We start from the raw sequence: 27,139 nt of genomic DNA, 5'->3' as shown, positions 1-27,139 counted from the left end.
TTCTGCTGGTCCTGGCTAAGCTGGTATGCTTGGAGAAGGTGTGGTTTGAGAAATCTTCCGGCATAGTTGGAGTGGAAGCGGTGTCCGAATAGGCTATCCGCTTACGCTGCTTATGCTGAATGCACTCCCTTACATCCTTCCAACGCCGAGACGGCTCAGTTACTTCCTTCTAAGGCTGTGATGAGCGTTATTTATGGCGCTCAATAGAGTAGTTTTCGATTCCTTTTCTATATTCTCTTGCTTTATTTTCATATAATTTTTCTATTTTTATTTTATTTTCCGTCTTTATAACTTATTTTGGTTTTTCGTTTACTTTTATGAGCTTTTCATGATTTTTGTTCTTAATTTGTTATTTTAGTTTAGTTTCTATTCATTTTGATTTCTCTCTTACTTTTACTTGAATTTTTGTTAGTGAAGTTTCAAAGTTTTATTTGTTGCGCTCTCACGGTTGCGCCCTCATTAATTCTAGGTCATGAAAGCGCAAATAGTTGAAGATCAAAGGATGCCCTCCTCACGGGCATCATCTCGAGAGCACCAACGATGAGGATGCACGAGAGCGCAAGGATCTACGAGCGAGCAAGGGAAGCCAAGCACCACGAGCACCATAGCAGGGGTTCGCGCGCGCAAGCCCCTCTGTGCGTGCGCGCAGACCCTGCTGTGCGTGCGCACGGGCCTACTTCCCCTCCCTTCGCTCGATTTGTTATAAATAGCCTTGACTTTTCCTTTTTTAGGGGTGGATGATTTTATATGTACTTGAGACTTATTTTCCAGAATGAGAAGAGAGAGAAACTTGAGATTACTTGTTTTGTACTTACTTTCATCTTTGATTTCATCTTTGAGCTTGGATTTCATCTTCAATCAATGAAAGTTTGTGAGATTTATTTCTTTTGAATTTACTTTTACTTGCCATTTCCTTTAATTATTGAATATTTGATTTGATTTTTCATCTTTGGTTGAGAATTTGTTGAATGTTTGATTTTCTCTTTGATTAAGCTTGAAATGATGATGTTTGTGATTCAATTTGCTTTGTTTTTCAATTCCACCATGATTAGTGAGTAGATTAGTAGCTAGGGAGAAGGGGAAACATGCTTGATTGATGATTATTTCTAGTTGATGATTCGTGGTTGATTGAATTGTTGCAATTAAATTGGTTGACATAGTTGTGCATGTGATTAATTAGACTAGGAGTGATCAACCTATAAGATTAATCTAGATTGCATAGCAAATTTCAATGACATGAACCCTTGATTTGAGAATTGCTTTAACTGATTGAATTTGATTGTGATTTTCCTTGTTAACCATTCTTAGTGAACCGTATCTTGGCTTATAGGAGATAGCTTTTGGATTCTATTAGTTGAAACTATTGTTTGTCCTTTGCAATGTTTGAATCAATCGAGTCATCCATCGATTAGCATAATCATTGAGCTTGCATGTGAAACCTATATCCCTAGTGTTTAGCTTATTGAATTTCTTTGATTTGTTTAGCTATTTGATACCTTAGTTACAATCCAATTCATCTTACCTCTCATTCTTCGAAGTAGCTTGACCATAGACTATAGCAATCTCCCTCTCATTCCTCGTGGTTCGACTCGGACTTAACCTATACTAGGAATAAGTTTGATTTCTTAATTGTTTGATTAGTGGTGCTTTAGTTTTCAACGACCTAGATTACCACGCATCAGGCTGCTTGATCTGCCCCCCAGCCGACTGCGTTTTCTCGACGACCCTAGACATGTTCGTCCGTGGCACTCTCAATGAACGTTCGTATTAGTGGAATGGGGTATTCCCGGCGTCTTCAGCGTTTGTCGCCTTGCTCTGAGCTTTCTTCTAAGTACCCTCTCCTCCTCTCTTGGGCGGCGACCTAGAAGAAGAAGGCATCTTGCTCTCTAACTCTCTTCGGAGCTTGCTCAAGGCGAGCTGGAGAGAACCAGTAGTCACTGGAGGATCCTTAGCCTCATGGAATGAGGCAGTCAAAGGATCACTATAATTGATCGTTGCGATCAAAGTCTTTACATGCCCATCCTGACCAGGACCCGGATCGGTGTTAAGTGTCTGACCATCTAATGCCATAATGGATGAGTAACGCCACAGACGGCGCCAAATGTTTCGTGGATTTTTTGGATTCCCTTGGGATACTAGTCACGCTCTTCGAATAGATGGGCTTAGACACCTACAAAATAACGAATATTCGGCGGTCAAGTTAGTAACCGAAAAACGGAAAGGCTAGAGAGAAAAAGTAAAGAGAAGTTGGAGCTCTTAATGCTCTTTTCTTTGTTGTGTCACAATCTACCCCTCCCATCGTAAATTATTGGGGTATTTATAGGGGTGGGGAATTATGCCCCTTAGGGTTACTACCCTAATTTTCAGTGCTCTTATAGGCGGCGAAATCAAGAGTGGACACGTGTCCTTAGGGGCGTCGTTTTGTGACTTTCTCGGGGTTTGGGCCTCCTGATGTAAGGAGTCCTTTTACTCTCTTTTTCAGGTGCTCTTGTTTGAGGTTAACACGTGTCATCTTCCTATAGGGACACATGTTGCCTTTTAGTTTGGGCCATATGTTTCTATGGGATTGGACCAATTATTTGGGGTATTTTTACCCTAAACAATAAGGTCGATCTGAATGCCTACTATACCTATAAAAATCCAAAACCAAAGAGCGAATGTCTCCTAAAACCCAAGAGTCATCATTGTCCTTAAGACCAAGAATAATGTTCTTCCTATGGCGAGCCTGAACTACAGGAAAAAAGTAATCGAGTATTTTCATCTCAGACGCATTCCACTTCACTTTTGCTCGCTGTCTCCAAAAAAAAACGCCGCCTAAGCCTTTACAATCTTTTCCATTCTAAAAGTACTATACAAACACCGACTACTTCGTGAATCAAGAGTTAAAGAAGTATTAGTGACATCCGTAACCGACTAAAACTTTCCAATCATTACGCCACGCCTTTTTATGAAAGACACAGAAGGCCAGCAGACGATGACAAAGAACACAGAGTCTTTTTGACAAGGAAAACATAAGAGACCCTGGGATATGATCAACAAAAACTGTTCGAACCATAGCAGCAACATCCACATAGTGTAGGCACCAGTTTTCAATTCTATAAGCCCATTTGTATCTACCAAAAGGCAAAGAGAATAGCCGCACAAGACATTCTTTTGAGTTCGCGTTCTCACTTGAAATTTCTATGTAAATTAAGATAAGGGAAAAACATTAAAATAAAGTACATTTAGACCAGTCATATACAATATAAGTATAGAAACATTTTTTTTTTGAAATAAAGTACATTAGGACCACTTATTATTTTGGAATAAATTAAATTGGGACAATTAAATTAGGGTAATTGTTGAATAATTTAAAGTATTGTAGATAAATGCATGTTGTTTAATTAATTAGCATAGGTTAATGTGTTGCTAATTTAAACAAGTTTTAGAAGCAATAAAGTTCTCGGTGTAGAGGAGTTGAAACCAACCTGGTTAGGAATAGCTCCGCCCAATACGGCGCGAGTGCACGCTGATTAGTGACATTTATGTACTCTTAGGGTAGTGTTTTTGCTTTGTTTTAGCTTTGTCTTAGATGGTTTTACAGTTTTTTTGTTCAAATTATGTGTGCATTCATGTCTTGTTGTGTTTTGGAAGCTAAGAAATCACGTATGTGCTTGAATGCTTGCCTTTATTGCGTGGCGCGACATAGCTGTCGTCGTGCGGTAGAGGCTGCCGTGTCACAGTGCCTGTTGCCATGTCGCTGCGGTTTCTGCCGTGTTGTGACGGTTTCTGCCATGTCCCGGTGCCTACTGCCGTGGCGCAGTGCCTTTGCCATGACGCGGCAGATTTTCATTTATGCCCGGGCGCGTAGCCCTGTGAGATGGCATGCATAGGAAGCAAATTTCAGAAGCTGAGGCAGAATGTTTGCACAGGGGCTACGCGGGCTATGCGTGGGCACGCATCTGCAGTGCGCGAGCGCGCAACCGAGCACACAAAGCCTCAAATACCCACTTAAGCGCGGGTGCGCAACATCGTGCGCGAAAGCGTGCCGGGCCCTTGTCCGGCTTATTTCAGCGGCTCTGTAAATACGCGAGGCTTGTTTTGTACGGGCATCAATTAGACTTCTTCTGTTCTTTTTATATCTCTTTCTCTAGTTTTAGGAGAGCTTTTCTTTCTAGGTTTAGCTTAGGATTAGAGTAGTTTAGAGAGAGAAAGTGAGAGATCTTTAATGGTGGGATTTAGAGCTTGAAGATTCAACTTGTGATAATTGTTTTTGAGATCTCCGTATTAAATCAATGAGAATTTCTTACCTTCTCTCCTCTATTTTCATTGCTTTCTTTTGATTTTGCTTTGTTAATTGATTTTTAATCATGTTGATGCTTGTTAATTTGTTGATTAATCTTGTTGTTAGCATGATTAGTGAGTAGACCCCCCCCATTAAGGGGATAGTTGTGGTGTAGTTGGATCTTTAGCATGTCTTAAGGTTTGGAATTGATTTGTTTGTGATAAAAATCTTTATATGCTTGATGTTCTTCAATCTACTTGCAAAGTGCATGTTGTTTGTTGATTGAGGATGAATTGATGCTTGATGATGCGACAGCGGACCTAACTAGATTCATTTGTATCGATTTATACTTGATTGCACCTTCTAATATATGGTTCTAGTGTGACAAGATAGAGGCTATGTTAGGAGAAACTAATTGAACTCAACAGGTGGCTAGATTGGATCTTACATCGATATTCAAGCATATCTAGTTCATGATTCATTCGATTACATGCATTGTTTTTGCTTGAGTAAATGCTATGCCTAAACCATTTCCCTTAGTGTTTTATTTCTTGTTTTAGTGTCTTTAGACTTTAGTTTACATATTCCCTATCCCGAACTAGCTTAATTGTTGATAGCATTTAGTAGTGTTTAACTGTTCCATGTAGTTCAACCCCTATGGTTACATTATACTCGTATAACGTTTGTTTAGGTTTTATAAATTGCATTTGTTTTAGGGATAGACAATTGACGATGCATTTATTCCCTCAACCCCTAATGAGTGTAGGTCTTTCGCCCCTTCCGAGCCGCTGCCGCCCGACCGGGCGCGAGAATGAAGTAAGAATAGCGTTGGGCAGCCGCCCGATTGGGGCCACTAATGCCTGACCGGGCGCAAGAACGAGGTTTTGAAAATCGGCTTTCTCGCCTGGTAGGGCAACGACCGCCTTGCCAGGCGTGTGAACACCCATAACATTAAATGTGAAGTCGCAAGGGTTTTTGGTAAATTTTAAAAAAAAAAAAAAATCAAATATTACAACATGTTTTCTTTAGCGCCATACCAAGTTCGAATAAAATAAGATTTTAATGAAGGTAAGAGCAATGATCATCGATCACCCAGAATCCTTGTATTATTATTATTATTATTATTATTATTATTATTATTATTATTATTATTATTAACTGATTACAGCTTGCTCTTAGGAAGCCCAACTGGAGCACTTCTTGATTTTTTCTCTACTACACGAGAAAGTTCCTTCACTGCATCTTTGGGCAGATGGCGTGGCCGGCTCAGCCAGAGTCCTCCATCAACTGGAAGTGTTGATCCATTGACGTATTTACCTGAAAAATTGCAAAAGTTGATTCAAATCAGCAGTGTTCTTTCAATTGCTTAAGAGGAAGATTATGTGCTTTATAAACATAGAGACAGCATAATGTATCTAGATAAGTAATTTCTTGTTGGTCAGCCAATCGTTAAGTTACTGCCTGATATCTTCCATTCCAAAGAAAAAGGGAACATGTGTCTACAAAAATATGAAGTGAGGCATATCTAAACTCACTAAACTCAGCTACTTTTGAATGGAAATATCATCTTATTAGAAAGAAATTGCAAGTAATGCCAGATATAATTCTCTTCTTTGGCTAGGAGGCAACATATACCATATGCACAGATATTTAATAGTCACAGTATCAAAAACAACAGAAAAATGGATTAAAGACTTCAAAAATATGATTCTGACAGACAAGGAATTGCTAACAGGTATGTCTTGGTGTAAGTCATAACTGCAGAGACAATTTTAAATGCAGAATCTCAGAAAAACTAAGGGTCTGTTCACTTCAGCTTAATTTCAGTTCAGTTCAGTTCACCTCCAATCAGTTCAGCTCAGCTCAGTTCAGTTCCTAATTTCCTTCTCTCATAATATATTCATTTCAGCTCTAATCAGTTTAGTTCAGTTCAGTGTAGTTCCGCTCCAATCAGTTCAGCTCAGTAAATGTGAACAGGCCCTAACAAGCGCAAGCTTGAACACATTAGAGAATGAAAAATAATTTACGGGAACGAGTATTTTTATTTAATTAAAAAAACATACACGTGAGAGAGGTAAGATAAACGGTAGGAATGCAGGATCTACCACATAGATTTTTTACCATCATTATCAATATATAAGGTAGATCACACAAAGTTCTGAAGTAATACACACCACTATTAAAAAGTCAGTCCAACATTTTCAAATTTTCAATGCCTCCGATATCAGAATTATTCAGCATCCTCCAACTAACAGTCTGCTTCCCTACATTCTCTTTATTGGTAACCTTATTACGATAGTTGGCTACAATATCCACTGCCCACACATAGAACTTAATTTAACTTAACTAATCCGCATCTTCCCAATAAAGATAGGAAACTTCCAGTTATAAGCACTAGATGAGTTTTGTAATCTAAAAGAACAGAAGATAGATGTCTGGAGGTGAATACAGATTTCAGGCTTCTTGGAGAAACAGCATAATCTAAAAGATCAGATACATGATTGACCTTATTATTGAGCTTCATGGTATCAAAATCCTTAGAAGATAACCAAGGCAAAAAATGGGCCTGCAATACTCCCTTTATCTTCTCTAATTTCAGTACCTCACAATCATATATTCCTCTTATCCTATTAATGATTTAAATGCAGTGGAACTATAGCTAATTAAAAAAAATTCAGTAATAAAACAAAAGGAAATGCTTTTGTTAACCAAGAATAACAATATCCTAAAAACTACTTCATCAAACTTGTATACAAGTTCATTGGATAGATCAAACTGGTCAAGAAAAATGAAAGAAACAATCAATCAATCAAAGCTTAATCCCATAAGCAGGGTCGGCTACATGAACCAAGAGTGATTATTCTGCTTAGTCATCGTCAAAAATCTTCCTCCTCCATCCTTTACGATCAAATGGCTCATCCTCATGCAAATCCATATACTTCATTTCCTTCCTAATTCCTTCTAACCAAGTCATTTTCAGTCTCCCTCTCCCTCGTTTAACCCCATCATGGTCCCACTCTTCCACTCTTCGTACCGGTGTACCCTCGGGTCTCCATTATCATTTTGAGGGACATTTGAAAGGAAAAAAGGCAAAGAAAGTGATTCTTGACATGACCCACTCACATGTTTGACCTTTGCTCCCTCTCCTTCATTGCAGCCTTTTAAAAAATCTTTTTTATTTTCTGTTTTCCGTCTCCTCCATGTTCAAATGTCTTATCAGTTCTCAGCATAGTGACGGTAAAAAGTAGGAATAGGAAACTGCAAGGAAGAAAAGACGGATATCTACCAATATCCAATTTGGACAAAATGTGTCAAAATATCAGATTCCAATACCCTTCCCTTTTCCTTCACCATCTCAGTTACAAAAGTACAAACTCTCCCTTTATTTGGTTCCTCCGATCAATTTACTGCAAATAATCGATGAAAAGAGTACAAAACATTTGCCATCTAATTGGTTCCAAGTCCTTTTACATTGACAGGGTAACACAGACGGTAAAGTGCAAATATGCTTTTTATCAAAGGAACAGTCATTGTCCAACATCTAAAATCAAAAGGTAGGATACTTTTCCCAACCACTGGGATACTAATGTACTACTGAAAATTTTTAAAACTATCAACAACGCCCTGATTTATAAAGATGATTGTACAAAACCATATCAAGTTTTACAGAAATTCATAACCGCAGTTATATGATTCCTGATCAAGCAAATAATCTACTGGCCCAAACAATGCACAAAAAAAAAATAAATAAAAAAAATAAAAAAAATAAAAAAATAAAAAAATAAAAAGGTAGGGGAAAAGGTAAATAAGTACCAAGCACATTCAATAGATTATATACTGAACATACTTACGAATACTAGGGAGGAAAAGAGATAAGGAACCCTGATTAATGATCTTAAAAATAGAACAGATGTCTGATTGAAATACAAAATACAAAATGTTCTGAGATATGGCAAACTGGCAACAGGAAGCCTGCCTCAGACATTCCAAGTTGTGAAGCAGGGAAGTTATTTTGGACAAAAGTAATACTAAATTACTAATAATACGCAGCATGACTAAACTCCATCAAGAGATAAACCATCAGCGTTTGGCACTCTATGCAAGATTAGCAAAAACGGTGACTCAATTTTATACACACAGCTCGATAGCTCATATTTGGAGCAGAGATACCAAGAAATGAAAATCAAAGGAAGATAAAAATCAGACTTCACAGGTTGTCTAGTGAGTTAATTTTTTGTTTATTTATAAACAATTTAGGCAACAAATTTTGTCAGCTTCAGAAGATTTTTAGGGGGGGGGGGGGGGGGAGCAACATAAGAAGACAACACAAAAAATTATGAGAGATTAGTTCCATACAATTTCCAAATTTTTTTGCAATAATAGAGAATCTTGTAAAAGTGAAGCCTCGCTTAGCAAATAAAGCAAACAATCACAGAGAGACTACACTTGGGAACGTTGGATGTCACCACAAACTACAGATTTGAAAATTCCATATTCAATATTATTATAAAGGAGGGATGAGGAATTTGCAATAGACTCAAAGCTCAAGAAACAGAACAGAAGATAAAACACAAGAAATAGAGGAAGCTTGAGGATTTTTGATTGAAGATGAAAATGAGGACTACGAGTTAAGGCTACTGCTACTGCTATTACGATAAAGATGGAATCTTGGAGAGCTATCTACTATTACGGCTACGCTAGATGAGCAACAAAACTCGCATAACATTCCCCTTCTCTCCTAGTGCCTTAAATACTAAGGATCCCCTTTCCCTCATGTAACCTAGCCAACACACAAGCTCTCCTCCTTTTTGCCAGAGTGGCACAAAATACAAACATTCTATTCAATCATTCCTTTTTGTCTTCTTTCGCTGTGTTGTCTGCTTTTGTTGTTGATTTCAAAATTGCTGCTACTGCTGTCCTGCTCCAGTATTTTTGCGCTTCCTTGTGTAAACTTGGATTGGTGGAGTTGGGTTGGGCTGATTCATTGCAATACTCCCCCCCCCCCTCCCCCAAGGACACTCACCTTGTCCTCAAGGTGGAAAGATGGAAATCGCATGTTAATGGCCTCATAGTCCTCCCAAGTAGCCTCAAACTCGGGCAATCCCAACCACTTGAGCAGAACTTCAGTATGATGCTTGCCTTGTTCCTCCTTCTTGCGGACTGCCAGCACTGCTTCAGGCTCCACTTCCAACTCTAATGTGGCAGTGAGTTGAATGGGCAGGGTTGGGTTGACTGGTGTATCTCCCACGACCCTTTTCAGTTGGGACACATGAAAAACCGGATGTATCTTGCTCTCCTCAGGCAACTGCAGGCGGTAAGCTACCTTCCCCACCCGTTGAATGACCTCAAAAGGGCCATAGTAACGTGCAGCCAGCTTCTCAAAGGGGCGGCTTGCTAAGGATTGTTGCCTATAGGGCTGCAATTTGAGGTACACCCAATCCCCAATGTTAAATTCCACTTCCCTCCATTTGCTATCCGAGCTCTCCTTCATGAGCTGCTGTGCCCTGTTGAGATTCACCTTCAACTCATCCAAAATCAGATCCCTTTCCTTCAACCCCTCTTCCAGGGTTTTCACCATGGTAGCATCCTCCCTCATTTTCCAGATTTTTGGTGGATCACGACCATACACCACCTTGAAAGGAGTCATCTTGGTTGAGAGGTGTGGTGAGGTGTTGTACGAGTACTCGGCTCAAGGCAACCATTGAGCCCAATTTTTTGGTTGGTTGGCCACAAAGCAATGAAGGTAAGCTTCTAAACATTTGTTTACAACTTCCGTTTGTCCATCCGATTGAGGGTGATATGGGTACTTCTATTGAGGTGTGTCCCTTGCAATCGGAATAGCTCCTTCCAAAAGAGGCTCATGAACACCTTATCTCGATCGGAAACTATGGAGGATGGAAACCCATGTAAGCGGACTATTTCCTTCACAAACACATCGGCTACCTTAAGAGCATTGAATGGGTGCTTGAGGCCCACGAAGTGACTGTACTTGGACAGCCGATCCACGACCACTAAGATCACATTGACCCCTTTTGAGAGCGGCAAGCCCTCTATAAAATCCATGGAGATGTCATCCCACACCACCTCCGGCACGGGCAGGGGTTGAAGCAAACCGGCAGGTTGAGGTGATGATTTGCTTCGTTGACAGACTTCACAATGCCTCACAAACTCCCCTACTCTTCCTCATACCCGGCCAAAACCAGTCCGTAGCCACCCTAAGGTAAGTTTTCACTTCTCCATCGTGTCCCCCCATGGGTGAATCATGATACTCTTTCAAAAGCTTGGGGATGAACATCGAATTCTTCGGTATTACCATGCGCCCTTTGAATAATACCCTGCTGCCACACAGAGCAAAGCCTCTGCCTTCATTCAAACCTTCTGCCAACTTACTTCTCAGTCCACTAAGCCACGAATCCTGGGCTATTTCAGCCTCCAACTCGACCCAATCCACCCCTTGAGTGGAAATCAGAGCAGCTAATTGTGTTTGCCCTCCCACTTTTCTTGATAGAGCATCGGCTACCCTATTTGAAGCCCCGGGTTTGTATTGGATGTCAAAGTCCATACCCATCAATTTCCTCATCCACTTTTGATACTCACCCCCGACTTCCCTTTGTTGAGTGAGGAACCTCAAGCTTTGTTGATCGGTGCGAATGACAAACCTTCTTCCCAAAAGATAATGCCTCCACTTCATGACCGCCAAGCTAATTGCCATTAGCTCTTTCTCATATATTGACATGGCTTGATTCCTTACCCCAAGTAGCTTGCTAAAATATGCAATTGGCCTTCCTTGTTGCATCATCACGGCCCCCACTCCATACCCCGAGGCATCGGTCTCGAGAACAAACTCGAGTTGAAAATTGGGCATAGCCAACACGGGGGCTGAAATCATGGCAGATTTTAGTGCCGCAAAAGCTTGAGATGCTTCTTGATTCCACCCAAAATTATCCTTCTTCACTTGAGTGGTCAACGGGCCGGCAATTTGGGCGTAGTTTGCCACAAACTTCCGGTAGTATCCGGTGAGGCCAAGAAAGCCTCTCAACTCCTTCAAGTTCCTTGGCTCTTCCCACTCCACAATGGACTTCACCTTGTCCATGTCCATGGCCACCCCCTTCTCCGAGATCACATGACCCAAATAAGCTACTTCTCTCTTGCCAAACTCGCACTTTTTTATGTTAGCATACTAGGTATGCTTAGACAATGTTTCCAAGACCACCTTCACATGTGCCACATGCTCCTCTTCTTCTTTGCTATACACTAAAATATCATCAAAAAACACCAAGACAAACTTTCTCAAGTATGGCTCAAACACCTCATTCATGAGTGATTGAAAAGTAGCTGGGGCATTTGTTAACCCGAAGGGCATTACTAGGAATTCGTAATGTCCTTCGTGTGTCCGAAATGCGGTTTTGTGCACATCTTCCGCTTTGACTCTAATTTGATGGTAGCCGGATTTCAAGTCTAACTTAGTAAACAACCTTGCTCCTTGTAGTTCGTCAAGCAACTCATCAATGACCGGAATTGGAAATTTATCCGGAATGGTTTCCTTGTTCAAGGCTTTCTAATCCACACAAAAACGCCACGAGCCATCCTTCTTTTTCACTAGAATGACCGGGCTAGAAAACGGACTTGTAGAAGGGCGTATTATGCCGGCTTGGAGCATTTCTTGGATCAATTTTTCAATCTCATCCTTTTGAATTTGGGGGTAATGATACGGTCGTACACTAAGCAGATGGCTTCCTCCTTTCAAAACAATAGAATGCTCATAATTCCGGTGGGGTGGAAGGCCACTTGGCATGTCAAAAACATGCTGGAATTGGCCCAACAGTTCGGCCATGAACTAGGGTGGTTGCTGTGGTGGCTCTTCTGCCACACCCTCCACCTTATCACCCCTCTCTATTTTGCTCAATTCCACCCACAGACCCTGTTTTTCCTTACACAGTGTTCTGATCATAGCTTTTAAGGAAACTTGAGTCTTTTCAAGAGAAGGGTCACCGTTGATGGTAACCAATTGCCCATTCTTCCAGAATTTCATTATCTGAGTTCTCCAATTCGTCCTCACCGAGCCCAATTTTTCGAGCCATTGGATACCGAGGATAAGGTCGGCATTGCCCAAGTCGAGGGGTAGAAAATCCTCCACCACTTGAACTCCGCCATTCAATTTCACTTCCACGCTTTGGCAAACACCCTGCCCCTTTACCGTTTCTCCGTTTCCAAGGGCTACACAGAACACTCCTTTTGTGATCGGAACCGCCGTCTCGGCCACCAGCTAGAGCGATATAAAATTGTGCGTCGCCCCCGGATCTATCATCACCACCGCTTCCTTCCCTCCTATCTCTCCCCGCAATTTCATGGTTTTTAGATTAGAAATTCCAATCACTGAACACAACGAAACCCCTAACTCCTCAGCCACAGCTACGTCCTCCTCCTCTTCCTCTTCAAGTGGTGTTTCATCCTCTCCTGCCACCAAGAGAACACTCATCTCCCTCCTTTTACACTTATGGCCCACTCCCCACTTCTCATCACATCAAAAACACAAATTTTTCGCCCTCCGATCCTGTATTTCCGCCTCAGTTAGGCGGCGCGTCTAGCCGGAGCTTCGGTCGTGGGAATTTCCCGTCGGAGCATCCATGTCCACTGAAGCCTGCAACTCTGAATTTTTGGATCACGACTTGGCTGGGCTCGTGTGATTTGGGACTCCATATGTTTGGATTATCCCAAACCCGCCAGATTTAGGTGGGTTTGGGCTCTGGACGGAGTTTTGGGCTGGCATAAACTTAAACCTAGTAAAAAGAGCCTTTTTATATTGTTGAACCCGATTTTTCTCCTCGATCCGACCCGCCAATTCCATAGCACCCTCCAGATTAAACGGATTCAACATACTGAGCTCCGTTTTGACATCCTCTCTCAGTCCATTTATAAATTGAGCTAACATGAGGCTTTCTGGGATTCCTTCCAAAAGAGCAGCTAGCTCGATGTATCTCCTCCTATACTCCTCCACCAAACCTCCTTGTTGCACAGCCAACCACTGCTCGTACAATGACCCGGAGTGAGAGGGCCGAAACTCACACGGTAAACGCTGCTTGAGGTCCATCCACCCCGTCACCTGTCGTCGCTTCTTCTCCCATTGAAACCATTTAAGGGTGGCCCCATCCATAGCTACCACCGCGGCTTCGAGCTTCTCTCTCTCTTGCAATTGGTAAAAATCGAAAAACATTTCAGCCCTTACTATCCAGTTATCGGGATCGGTGCCCTCGAAAACTGGCATATCAAGCTTACGGTGCTTCCACTGTCCCCTGTTATCTCCACCACCGTCGCCGCTACCATGCCAATGGCGAAACCCAAACTGCTCTTCCTCGCCATTGCCGCCGCCTCTCCAACCCTTCCTCAATGGAGATCGCACCTCATTCTCTCCATGGCCAGCGTTGTGGCTTACCTCAGCATCAAGATTGATGGGTTGAATGATCGGATGAGGCTGTACCGGTGGTCGGGAAACCCTGACCCAGCTGCGGTCCTCTTAATCTCTTCCCGAAACTTCTGATTATTCTCCCTCTCAATCGCCGCCAACCGATCGTGATCGATTCGGAAGCGGTCTAGCCTGTCCTCTAGCCGCATGGTGGTATGAGCCAAGGCATCCTCAGTCCTAGTCCTTTTCCGTTCTGCCTCCAGCACCCTGCCACCGCGGCCTGCACCGCTCTTCCAATGGTGGTCTCCTGGGTACCAATCTTCTCTGCAATAGTCTTCAGGTGGACTTCTTGCAAGTCGAACCTTTGTTCGATAGTCTGTAACCTGGACTCCACCTCTCCAATCTTCTCGTCTGCCGCATCGGCTCTCTGGGTTAACGTCGGGGTCACCATGATCGAGTGCTCTGATACCAATTGCAATAGACTCAGAGCAAGATAAAACACAAGAAATAGAGGAAGCTTGAGGATTTTTGATTGAAGATGACAATGAGGACTACGAGTTAAGGCTACTGCTACTGCTATTACGATAAAGATGGAATCTTGGAGAGCTATCTACTATTACGGCTACGCTAGATGAGCAACAAAACTCGCATAACATTCCCCTTCTCTCCTAGTGCCTTAAATACTAAGGATCCCCTTTCCCTCATGTAACCTAGCCAATACACAAGCTGTCCTCCTTTTGCCAGAATGGCAAAAAATACAAACATTCTATTCAATCATTCCTTTTTGTCTTCTTTCGCTGTGTTGTCTGCTTTTGTTGTTGATTTCAAAATTGATTTCAAAATTGCTGCTACTGCTGTCCTGCTCCAGTATTTTTGCGCTTCCTTGTGTAAACTTGGGTTGGTGGAGTTGGGTTGGGCCGATTCATTGCAGAATTAAAGAGATTTTTTGAGCATAAATATATCTTAGTTTCATTGAAAGATAATAATAAAAATCAAGCAGGAATGCAGGGCAGTAGTAGTTTGGTTGTCAATCTTATGTTGCATGTGGAACAATTATTAATATAAATCTGTGTTTTTGGTGTGCCACACCACCTAACTGAAATGTGACAGCTGCTTACTGTCCTTCTACATGGAAAAGGTGTATTTACATTCTTTTTTCTTCCTACTGATTTACAAGCTCAAGTTTGCGTAAAAGAACTAAATTTCAAATTTTTTAACAAGGCATAAAAAGTAAGAATAATAGTATTCGACACTACAGTGCATGTCTATGGAGAAATGCAACTAGACCAGTACACTTGATATCATAAATGCCAGCAAGCATATATACGTCAATAAGCCATGGAGTCAATAATTGCACATCTTGACATCATTTTCTAGTAAATTTAGGAGAGGGGGGGGGGGGGGGGGGGAGAGATTAGTAGTTTCTATAACAAAATACAGCTTCGTATATACTAAGTACCATAATTAGGTACATCAAGTAGTAAAGAAGGAAAAAATACATAAAAATGAATTGCTCACCTGCATCTGACGCAAGATATACCGCAGCCATAGCAATGTCCCATTTCTCACCAAGTTTATAAAGTGGCATGTAATCTTTAGCTTTGCTTGTTATCTCTTCGGGTGCAAGTTTACTCATTCCAGGTGTATCACCAATTGGACCTGGCGCTATTCCATTGACTCTAATATCATAATCTGTACCCCATTCCAATGCCAAGTTTCTGGTAGTTGCATCAACAGCTGCCTGCATCACCACCCACCAATTGACAATTAATGGGGAGAGAAAGGAATAACCTAGAATACTGGAAGCAAAAAAATGTTTTTAGGGACCCAGATATAGCATTTTTTACAACTAACCTTGGCCGCAGATACATGAATTTGATACCAAGAAGCTGTGTAATGCAATGTCGCACTTATATTCAATATTAGTCCACCACTGGATGACTTTCTTCCTGGCCCCCCTTTCTTGAGATATTTTAGTGCTTCATGGCACATAGTGAATGTCCCAACAGAATCAATATCCATCACTGCAGAGTGAGAAACGTATGCAGTCAGTGGGCAACGTTAAAGATTTCTTAAAACTTCAAGAAAATTGATGTCCGCACTAGGGGTATTATTGATTTTAAAAAGTGCATGAACTTGAGCTCCACCTGACTTGAATAAATTGCAAGCGCATCACAAACTCAAGCTTGAAATCGACTCAATGAATTCTAGGTTTGAACTTGACTCAAGATAGACTTGAAGATAAATGTCAATTAGTTTAAAATAACTACAAATTGTATTAATATAAAAAATGTTTGAATAAAGAGTAAAAATTAACAAATTTTGAGTTTGTGTATTTTGAAAATATATTTAACAATTGGCATATTGCTAAAGCGATATACCAGAATAAGTATTAAACTAATAACTGGGTAAGACAAAAGTAAATGTGATAGAGGAAGCAACACTTCACTTAATTTTCTATCTTAATATAATAGTAGGATACAAATGAGGGGGCTAGTGTACATCTTGCTTACATGTTTCTTCATTTTTTAACCGTACAATGTGTGGAGGAATTGGATTTTAATTGGAAATAGCAAACACTGAGACAACACAACCCGATTTGACACGAAAAGAAACGGGTTAGTGCCAAGGGTTTACGACCCGTTTAATTAAACGGGTCAACACAACATGACATGACACATTTAATTAAATAAGTCAGGTTGGTGTTGAGATTACAACACAAAACCGAAACAACTCAGCCCGCCTAAGAAACGCAACTAATAATTTAGGGTATTGACGATAAATCTCTTGAAAGAAGCAAACTCTTTTGAATATAACACGACAACGAATCAAACAAGGAAAAAGTATATTAGTATTTAGTATTAAGGGTTTCCGACACGTTTTTAAGTATATGGTCACCACGACATGACAAGGTTAACTAAACGGATTGCATTGGTGTTGAGTTTTCCCAACTAGCTTATTTTCAAATATGAACACAAGCACGGCACGATACAACACGCTTGCCAACTCTAATCTTAATGGAGGAATCGATAACTCAATTGGCATTGTGACTATTATATTTCATAGAACTGAAAAAGACAAGGAAAAGAAGGTGATGACGCAACTGAATCATTAAGTGCTTTACAAACTTCAAGCACAATTGCACAATTTCTTGAGAAACAGTCTCTTGCTCGAAGATTTTTAGCTCAGTACTGGTCTAGGACTCAGTGCATGTGTGTGCTGCTGCACCATATTATGGTTCAGGTTAGGAAAGGTGGTGGCATAAGACGTGGGAGTGGTTGGGAGATGATGATTTCGCATTGCAGCATGCTGGAAACGACATTACTGTATTACAGAACCTTTCTTCCAACGACTTTTTACTTTCTTTACAATTGAATAAGTGAGAGTCCTGCAAGTGATAAATCATAGATTTATGAGAAAAAACAGAATGAGTTTTGGGCTTATCTTTACACGCTGACAACTTGGTTTCAGACTTGCAGATTCCTCCTGACTTTAATTTAACCTGTCATGTTCAAGTGGCTTTTGGCTAGTAAGTCTTTATTTTCTAGTATCATGTGATCTCTATTGTAAGGAACATAGAGTTATGTAATTTGCCTTCATACAGATTTCATTAAGATGGTTTTACCATTTCATGAAAGCTCGGATGCTGAACGTTAATTAAGCCAAAAAAAATGTGTAAATGTCACTTTCTGATCAGGAATGTTTTGATGACTAATGAAGTGAAAAGTTTCCCTTACAATTAATTTCATGTGTTTAGAAGAGTAATTTTAAATCTTTCAAAAAAAGAAGAATAATTTCAAAAGAAAGAGTGTTTCCATAATTTCAATGAATAGGTCTAAATTAAGTTAGTTAGACTACTTAGGCGAATGAGGCTTAAAAATAACAAAATGGAAAGCAGAAAAAATAAAGAAAATAAATAAATAATAATTAAACAGCCTAAATTTTCAGCAATTTGTATTTTACATCTCAAATACCGCTCTCACCCCCTTTTGACGAGTGACATATAATGTCATTTCAAGTTAGGTTTCGTGCTTGTTTTTAGCTTGTTTTTGTAGCTTTTGAATCCAATAATATTCATGCATTGTGCTTCACTGGTAAATAGTGAATGCACGTTTATGCTCGTTTTCTTAACGGTTTTCATGCATTGCCTTATCAATCCTACTCTCCCATTTGCTTTGCTACCTTTGTGTAGGTTTCTTGGGTTTCCCAAGTTCATTGGGAGGTTGTTTGGCCGAGCATGGAAGCCGAGAAAGAAGCATGAAGCTAAGGAGGAGAGTGAAGGGAGAAATTGCAGGCTGTGCTCATGGGACCAGCACGCCTTCACCAGTTTTGTAAAAAAAGACTCCAAACAAACTGATTCCCTCATGCATGGACTGCACAGTAAGCTTGGATCTTGAGCATATTAAGGGTTAGGTTTGGGATTATTTGTGATTAACTACTTTACTTTTCATGATTTTCCAATTATTTCATATGAATGGCCAATCATTTGTTGTAATTGGGTGAATTGACCAAGGATATAACGATAGTGTGATTCATTGAAAGATTTCTTTTAATTGTACCTTGTTGTAAGCAAGCTTATGATGATAGAGTAATCTTGTGTGTATGAGAAATCAATCAACCCCAATAGGTTGATAGGTTGTTGGATTGTGCTTTAAATCATCGATAATGAATTTCTTAGTTCACATCTTATTCTCATTTTCTATACCCTTTGTGTTGCTTGAGTGAAGAGTTATGCTTGACCTATTTCCTTGGTGCTTGATTGATGTGATTACTTCGTTCATAATATCTCTAGTTTTTGTTTAGTATGTGTTAGGTTAATCACTTTAGTCTGTAACGAGCTAGCTAAATCTCCAAAAATTACTAGATATGGTAGGATTTATAATTATTTTGATTGTTAGGGTGTTTTATTTGACAACATAAAAAATCCTTCACCACCTCTCTCTTTCTCTCTCCAATTAAAATACCCTATTTTTCTTCCCTCCCCTTACCACAAAACTCCATCCATCTCCTATGCATATTTTCATTTTCTCTCTTCTCTTTCACTTTGAAACATCAATCGATATTTTTTATTGCTTCAAATCTTCGTATAAAATATCTCCTTATCTGTAAAAATAACAACAATTCTCCAATCTCACTTACTTGAGATCAATTTTCCAAAAATACCAACAATTGGTAAACACAAAATGAATATCCCAGATTCATTACCAAATCCAATTAATCTTGTTAAGACATGAAAATATGTAAATATTATTTGTCCATATTAGCTTTCTAATATATTAGAGTATTGTGTGTAAACCCTAGTATGCTCGTGAATATTGAATAGAAGCCTCCAAGGAGAATTATCCTATAAATCTTCCTCTCTTCATCCTTGTTGGGTAACTTGCATGCAACATTGCTGCCTAATTACTCCACCAAAATCAAACCCATCTTTGAGTTTCTTACGGTAATTGAGAAGTTTTTTTTAAAAAAAATTAAAATAAAATAAAATAAAAAAATCCCAAATGAATTAATTATGTAAATTTCAATTGAATCACAAATTTGCTATGAATTTTTTTTGGGAAAATTGTTTGACTCTGATGTTTATTGCAGCAAATTTTGAGCAAAACAATCTGATGAACGCATTTGTGCAAATGAGCAAATTTATGTAATTGAGTTCATCTAAAACAAACAAGTTTAAAGTTAATTGCACAGACTTGTAAATTGGTTATTGTCATACTCATTTTGAGATAAATGAGCAAAATTTTTAAAAATGGCATTTTGTAGACATGCGAAAGTCTTAGTTTTAAAAGGCGCAAATGGTCCTTGCAGCCTAGCGCGAGGCGCAAGGCGAAGACGCGCGCCTTTTGTATGCAAGGCGCATGTATTTATATATTCATTTCAAATTATTTTTTACTTTGATTGTACTTAATACCAATTAAAAAGATTCATAATAAATTAAATAATGATATATGTAAAGCAAAGGTAGTCTCAATTTGAAACAATGTCCATCATTCTTCAATTTATAACATAAATCTTAGTTATTTTTCTTGAGGCACAAAGGCGCGCCTTACCAAAGGCGCTTTGAGGCGCACAAGGCGCGCGTTCCGTAGGTGATTGAGCCTCGCCTAGCTAAAGCCCATTTCCCTAGAGCGAGGCGCGCTTTTTAAAACCAAGGCGAAAGTTCTGCTCATTTATGATTAATGTAAGAAAGTTACAAAGTCGTGTTTAAGAATTTACTCATTATATCGAATAAGCAAAATTTTGTATATTAAAAGATCAACAATTAAAATGTTCAGCAGTTAACGTTGCAAGCTTAGATTATTTAGGTTGTTTCGTATTTTGTTTGATGAGATGATTTGATGAATTAGAAGGTGCTGTTGCATAATGCCTTTTTGTCTATATCGTTGTACAGTGGTGTCTTTGGTTAGAACGGAAAATAATTGTGTAGGAGCTAGACGATCCGACAAATTGCCATGGGATAGAGTTACCCAGGCTTTAGTGGGCTCATCAATCATATAGATCAGGCTTACATGTAACAGCTTCTTAAGTTAGATAAAAGCTTATCTTCCTACATGCTCTTCTCATTTAATTCAACGCAAATTTTCTTCTCTTATTAAAAAGCTATATTTTTTTGGGTTAAATTATGCTCAGAGGAGCATAATATATTTCGTGAGACTCGATTAGGTTTAGGCATTTTGCTACTTTATCTCTGAGTATATTGCAGATTGAACACGCTAATTTTACTAAATAAAGCAACACCATCCGACTACAAAGAAACACTGAACTTATTAACCCAAACCCTTAAACCAATGACCCATAACAAACAATGATCTCATTTAATCTACTAGAAACCACCCAAGGCAAGGAGACCAAGGACTCAACTCAAATTTCACAAATATGAAAGATGTCACTTAAGATGAGATGTAGGCTTTTCCAACCAACCGTTCATTTTTTGAAATGTGTTTATCAGATTATTATTATCAATTTTGATAATTACATTTCTATAGCCATGCTCTACTAGTTTCAAACAAAAATATTCTTTGCCTCTGCCAATCAACTACTAACATATCATGAAAATGCCAGGTAACGCCAAGCTTGGACATAGCAGCATTATCTCGTACAACCACACTCAGACCAAAACCCATCAGGAAAAATCAATGAGCAGCAGCAACAGCAATGAAGAAAGGGGGAAACTGAAAGGTAGAAGCTTTTTAAAGGCTTGTTTTATCCCAGAAAGCAAATAGACTCCTTGTGACTTTCTCAATACCCCCTCTCCCCTTAATCTCTTCAACACACATTGCAGTTCACCTTCCTTTCCCTCCAGCAAACTCACTTGCTTCCTCTACAAGCAAATCCTATACGCTAAAAATCTTTCCACTTTCCCTATACCCAATGCACTACGATGAGTTGAAGTCCCTCCTCCTTGTCCTTCTTCAGTTCCCCTAGCAGCTTATCAATATAGGCAATGTTCCTAAAAAATCTCTCCATGGAAACTTCTCCTATTTCTACATTCTACCTCCCCAAATAGCCCACCAATATGACACAGATCTGCAATGTATTAACACATTCATCCTCTTAAAGCAAGCCCAAACAAGGTCCACAAGGAAATAATCTGCTCAAAATCCCTATGACACTCTTCCTAAACCAGCATAATGAAGACACAACTCCTCCGAGTGTGTAATTCAATTTCCACCATTGTCCATTCATGAAAGAAAAACTGTACAATAAAATTCCCCAAGACTAAAAAAAAACTTGTGAAGATCCAATCTAGGCTGGTTTGGGTTCCACTATATGCCCTCCAAAAGAGAATATTATTTTAATTCTTGTAGTGTTTTAAGTTTTTTTCTATATGTATGAACAACCCAAAGTTGCAGCAACCCCAACTCAATAACCTCTGCGCAAAGAAAGCTTAGTCAGCTGAACGACCAGAATATTCCCTGTCCTCTAAACTCTAGCAAATGTTATCAACAGAAGAATGAGAACTCAATAGTATGATAAGGACTTGTTCCCTCTCAAATGGAAAGGTCTGCTAAATCTTTTCTATATACCAACAGCCAGAATTCTCATTGATTAGCTCACATACCATCAAATTCTCACACAAGTTACCTCTAGGCAAACTATCCGTGATTGAGTTCTACAAATCCAAGGACTCGCCAAAATTAATCTGTAGTCCACCATACACACACCATCTCATTCCTCACTATACCACCCATTTTGGCACCCTCAAACACCCCATCATTTCTAGCTAAGATAACATCCAGCAATGAACTCAAGACATTTATTTCTGGGAAACATCATGCCCTTGAGTTTAACCTTCCAAGGAAAAACTGTGGGGCATACGACGCCACACGTGCTTCCTCAAAAGCGCTGCATTAAACATCTTCAAATCAAGAAAACCAAGACCGCACGCTGCCTTGGTGCTACAAAGTTTCCTCCATGCAGCCCAATGCATCTTCGGCTCACCTTTCTTTTAACTCTACCCAAAATGTGAAATCAATGAGTCAATGACTGTAGTTCATCTGAAAAGAAAGGAAGGAAATAAGGTTCGAATTGGATGGATCGCTACCTTAATCAAAACTTCTCAACCTGCTTTACAAAAAAATATACCTTTCCACGCTTGGAGTCTTCTTACACACCTTTTCTATAATACCTTTACTCCTTTAATTATCACCATAGATTTTCCAATAATTATTGGAGAGCCCAAGTATCTATCATCAATATCCAGAATCTCACTCTAAAACCAGCAGCAAGGATCCTCTTTCTCTCCTTTATAAGATGATAGTTTTATCAAGATCCATTAATTGCCAAAAGCCTTTTTCATACACCTACACGTCACCTCATGAATAACCCCAGCTTTCTCAACATTAGCACATGCAAAAAATATACTACTTCCTCCTTTTTTTATTAGATGCATCACTTTCAAATTCACAGACTCCTAGGCAATTTTTGGAGATGAAAGAGATAGAGAGAAAGGAAAAAGTAGACCTATGTGATATGAGAGAGAGAAAGAAAATTTATTAAACAAAAAGGAAAGTGATAAATCTAAATAAAATTTCCAAATATAGAAAGTGAAACTAAGTAATATCTGCAAAAAAAATAATAGAGAAAATGCTAGCCTAGGACATTTTCAAGAAGGGAGGGGAGATCCAGTGATGCGAGAGGGAAGAACCAACTTGAATTTTATAACATAATGTATATTTGTCTTCATTTCATTTATTATTATTTTTTTGTTGGGGCCTGGGGGATATATATGCCTCAATTCTCAAATAAACTCAAGATTTGAACGGTATGTTAGTAACTATCTCTGAATGTAGACTCGTGAGTTTGTTAATGAATAAGCTACTGTAATGATATAAAGTGGAAAATGATAAAAGGTGAGTGACGATGGTTGGAATTTTGTGCTTTACCTTGGAATTGTTAGGTAGGATCTCTGAATGTTTGTTAGATTTGCAATGTGATAGGCATGAAAATTCATATATGGATACATGTTAAGGTTTTGGTATTCTAGCTTTTACAATTCGTTTTAAAATAAGAAATTTCTTTTTCCAGTCTAAAAACTTATTTCTAAACACAAACAACACCCATTGCTAGTCATACTTCAGATTTCAAAAGCTCATCATGCAAGTCATTTCCTCTTAATGATAAATGACTTTGTATAATCAAGAAGACAATATATACTCATAGAAGTGATATGTCATAACTGTGGTGCTTGAGGAAGGACATCATGCTAGCCATTTGAGATGATAGGATGGATTAACTCCTAACCTGTTCGAAATCCATTAGGAGATAAATCCTCTGCTGACGCAAGAAAATTGCCAGCTGCAGCATTTACAAGAATGTCAATCTGTCCATAATGCTGGAAAGTTGACTCCACTACCCTTCTTGCATCTTCCAGCTTTCGTACATCCCCTTCAAACCCAATGGCCTGCAGATAACAAAGATATTGATGCAAATCAGGAGAAAAATTCTACAGGCTAAGGAATGAAAAATCAGAACCATATTCAACTATTACATTCTATAAACTACCAGACAAGCTCCGCTACATACAGTTAAGTCAAAATTAAACTCTATCCACATACAAATGCCAAAATAAAAAATTATAAAAAGGACAGAAAAGGGAGAAGGGAAAGACTATAGTTGTTGGAAAGTACAAGACACAGTAGGTTAAGGTTTCATGCTTAAAGCATGACAACCGCCACATAAATTAAGCAGGACCAAAATGAAAAGTCACCACATGTATTAAGATTGTCCAGCACCTTTACAAACAGGTTTCATTGCAATAACCTATTTAATGAGGTTGGTTTGCCTCAACTCTAATCACGTCTACAGGAACAATTCACCGTACTACTGTTGTATAATTTTCAGCTAACTTTCATCCAAAAATTACTTCAGGAAATAGTTGGAATGAGATTGTTATCTAAAAGGAAAGTATTTAACTTTAAAATAAAGAACTAAATCGCAACATCTCTACCATTAGGTCTATTGCAATAACCTGCTGTGATACCAGCATCAAAAGCTACCCTACCATGCATTAGCAAGACAACTTTTTCTACCCATTATAGCCTGCAAATTCCTCCTTCAACAGCTCGTTAGGTAACCAGTTATAAACAATGGTAACAGTAATGAATTTGAGTGTAAATTTGGAAAGATAATCAATGTTCATTACCACGATCACTCAAGATAACCACCAAACAGTCTATTTTTCTTCCTAATCTCCCTTTCATATCTAAAATCACCTCCCAAGTTATAATGGATGGTAATCATTAAAAGAAAGGCTTAGGGGATGAGTTTGTCCATGAAAATTATAGGTTGTTTTCCATATTACCCTTTATTTAATTCACATTACTGCAATTTATTACCGGATACCAAACGCCTATACTAAACAGCCCAAACGCCTGAAAGGTTACACAGTTGAATTGAAAGTGTTGGGAATTGATATTAAAATTACAAAAAAAGTAAAGGAAAAAAGATGATAACTCATAAAAAGAAGAGGGTAATAATGTCAAAAAATACAACCTTTAAATACAAAGAGTCATTATATTTTGGTTTACCTAAAAAGGAAATGGGACTTTGTATTAAGGGACGAAGGGAGTAATAAAGTCCAAATTAAAAGGTCAATCAATCAATCAAAGCCTTAATCCCAAAGTACATGAATTAAAAGTGATTATTCCGTGTATTCATCGACAAAATTCCAAAAATAAAAACACCCAAAATCAATCATTTCAATGATTTGCATGTCAAATCCACCCAAGAAGAAAGCACAAGACCAGTCAAATTCTAAAAACAAAATAACATAAAAATTATGAAATCTTCATAAAACAAAAAACACCCTAAATTAATCATTTCAGTTATTTGCATGTCAAATCCAATCCGCCCAAGTAGAAAGCACAAGACCAGTCAAATTCTAAAAACAAAATAACATAAAAATTAAGAAATCTTGATAAAACCAAAAAAAAAAAAAAAAAAAAAAAAAAAAAAAAAACCAAATCAAATTCGAGGTAAGGAAGGAGTACAGGAATGCCAAGGGAAGCGAGAGACGAAACCGCAGCATCAAGGGCTTGTCTACGCCGGCCCATGATAGCGATAGAAGCACCATGTTTCCCAAACTGAGTTGCAATCTCAAACCCAATTCCAGTCCCACCTCCTGTTAACAGCGCCACTTTTCCCTTGAGTACATCTTCTTTGAATGGAGATGATTCCATGATTTTGAGTTGATAGGTGGAAATTGAATTTATTCAGGACACACCAGTTATTATGATGATTTCGATGATAATCGTAGATTTGATGATGACAAATAGTGTCTAATTTACAACTAACAAAACATATTCCGGGCCAAATTTGTCATTTAATCTCTATCAATAATAACATAATACTAAAACAGATTTCAGAAATGACACGTGTCATTTTTTGATTAAAAATTTTCCATCCAAAATATTTTTTTATTGTGAAATTCTCACTGGTAATCACTAACTAATTTTTTTCTCAATGGTAAAGGGTGCAACTTTTAATTATCTGTGGTAATCAAACATTAATCTGATTATTCAAATGGTAACTTGTGTTTAAAAAAACATCATTAAATCATAAACCATGGTTAAAAAATAATAATTTGACTAATTTACCCTAAAATTATTTCCCTCCAATTTTTTTGTTCTGATTTCCCTAACCCATTTATAAAACCCCTAATTCTTCCTCGATTATTCACTTTCTCAATTTTCTAGGGTTCTTCCTTCTCCGGATTAGGGATTATGGCAAAATCGGGTTCAACATCTGTGTCAATGAAGGCTATCACCATGGACGACAAGCTTGAGTGGGTAAAGGTCGTGACTTGCAACTGTTCTCCCCCAAAAATTGTTGTGGTGAAAGTATCTGAAACCATGAAAAACCCACGAAGGTTGTTCTTCAAGTGTAGGGGTTGCAATTATTTTGCGTGGGTGAAGGAAGAAGATGTAGTCAGGGTAGGGGATGAATTCGAGGTTGAAGGAGGTTCATCTGATTCTTTGATGACAAAAGTAGAGGATTTGGCCAATTTTATGAAAATTGTTGTGAAAATGGCGCTGATATTGTATTTTGTGTTGTTGTTTGTTGTTTCTAAGTAGTAATGTATGCATTCCCTTCCCTTTTAGTTATGCTATGGTTAATGTATGTATTCCCTTTTGGTATGCTTTGGTTAAAGGATGTACTGTGAAAGGCTTTTATGCCATTATGAATAAAATATATAGTAGCTTCCGAATTTATGAATTTCTTTGCATCCAATACAATAGTATATAATTGAGTTGCAAAATGTGAAGCTTACATAAGTTAATATGAGTTGATTGCATCATGTAGTAGAATTGCAAAATGTGAAGCTTACATAAGTTAATTGCAACCAATCATCAAATTGTCTACAAAATCATATCAAAGCAAGTTAAGCAACCTTATAACTTGCTGCCATGTCCACTAACTACTGTCAAAGATGTGTCTACTAACATCTGTCCAAAAAACATCTGTTGCCATGTAACTAAGTTAACTATACAGGCTGAGAGGCAGAGACACCCTTCTTTGTTCTTGGTGATCTTCTTACAGGTTGGGATGTTGGAGCAGTCGTTGTTGGATCAGGCTGGGACAGGGACAACCCCTTTGTCAGTGCAACAGTTGTTGTTGGCTCAGGCTGGGACAAAGACACCCCATTTGGCTTTGATTTTGGGGCATGTTTCTTGTTCTGTTGCCCTGCATTTGCTGCCATAGATGCCTTCCCAGTAAGACCACCTTGGCATGTTTGAGAGTTATGCCCATAATTATGGCACTTGCTGCACTTAACAGTCTTGGACCTCTTTCCCTTACCCTGTTCACCTTCCTCCCTTCTTCTATTTCTTGTAGGCCTACCAATACCTCTTTTCATATGAGGTGGGGCTATTTCTGGGTAGTTGTTTTCAGGCCATTGCTCAACATCTGGGATGGATTTGATGGTGTTGGCATAAATCAGCTTGTACCTTCTCAAGGAGTACCATTCACTC

At 38.8% G+C, this 27,139-nt stretch overlaps 1 protein-coding gene across 1 annotated transcript; it reads right to left on the bottom strand.

The window, feature by feature from the left end:
- Positions 1-5,224: 5,224 nt before the first annotated feature.
- Positions 5,225-25,375, bottom strand: LOC145590748 (peroxisomal 2,4-dienoyl-CoA reductase [(3E)-enoyl-CoA-producing]-like). Its single transcript, XM_081647149.1, has 5 exons — positions 25,160-25,375; positions 23,412-23,571; positions 15,522-15,691; positions 15,186-15,408; positions 5,225-5,581 (listed from the first exon to the last, which is right to left on the bottom strand). Exons 1-5 carry the CDS (start codon positions 25,346-25,348, stop codon positions 5,427-5,429), a joined length of 897 nt encoding a protein of 298 aa, XP_081503275.1. The 5' UTR covers positions 25,349-25,375; the 3' UTR covers positions 5,225-5,426.
- Positions 25,376-27,139: the final 1,764 nt, after the last annotated feature.

Source organism: Chenopodium album, chromosome 18 (genome assembly GCF_948465745.1).
Source record: "Chenopodium album chromosome 18, dcCheAlbu1.1, whole genome shotgun sequence".
Taxonomy (NCBI): Eukaryota; Viridiplantae; Streptophyta; class Magnoliopsida; order Caryophyllales; family Amaranthaceae; genus Chenopodium; species Chenopodium album.
Note: the sequence above shows the minus strand (reverse complement) of the source record. Positions and strands in the feature narration are given on the sequence as shown.

Coding starts and splice junctions, on each gene's coding strand:
- LOC145590748 (XM_081647149.1), bottom strand. CDS start 25,348: ATGGAATCATCTCCATTCAAAGAAGATGTACTCAAGGGAAAAGTGGCG. Junction 23,572..25,159: donor TCGCTTCCCTTGGCATTCCT/GTACTCCTTCCT, acceptor TGTTATCTGCAG/GCCATTGGGTTTGAAGGGGA. Junction 5,582..15,185: donor ATATCTTGCGTCAGATGCAG/GTGAGCAATTCA, acceptor GCAATTTTTCAG/GTAAATACGTCAATGGATCA.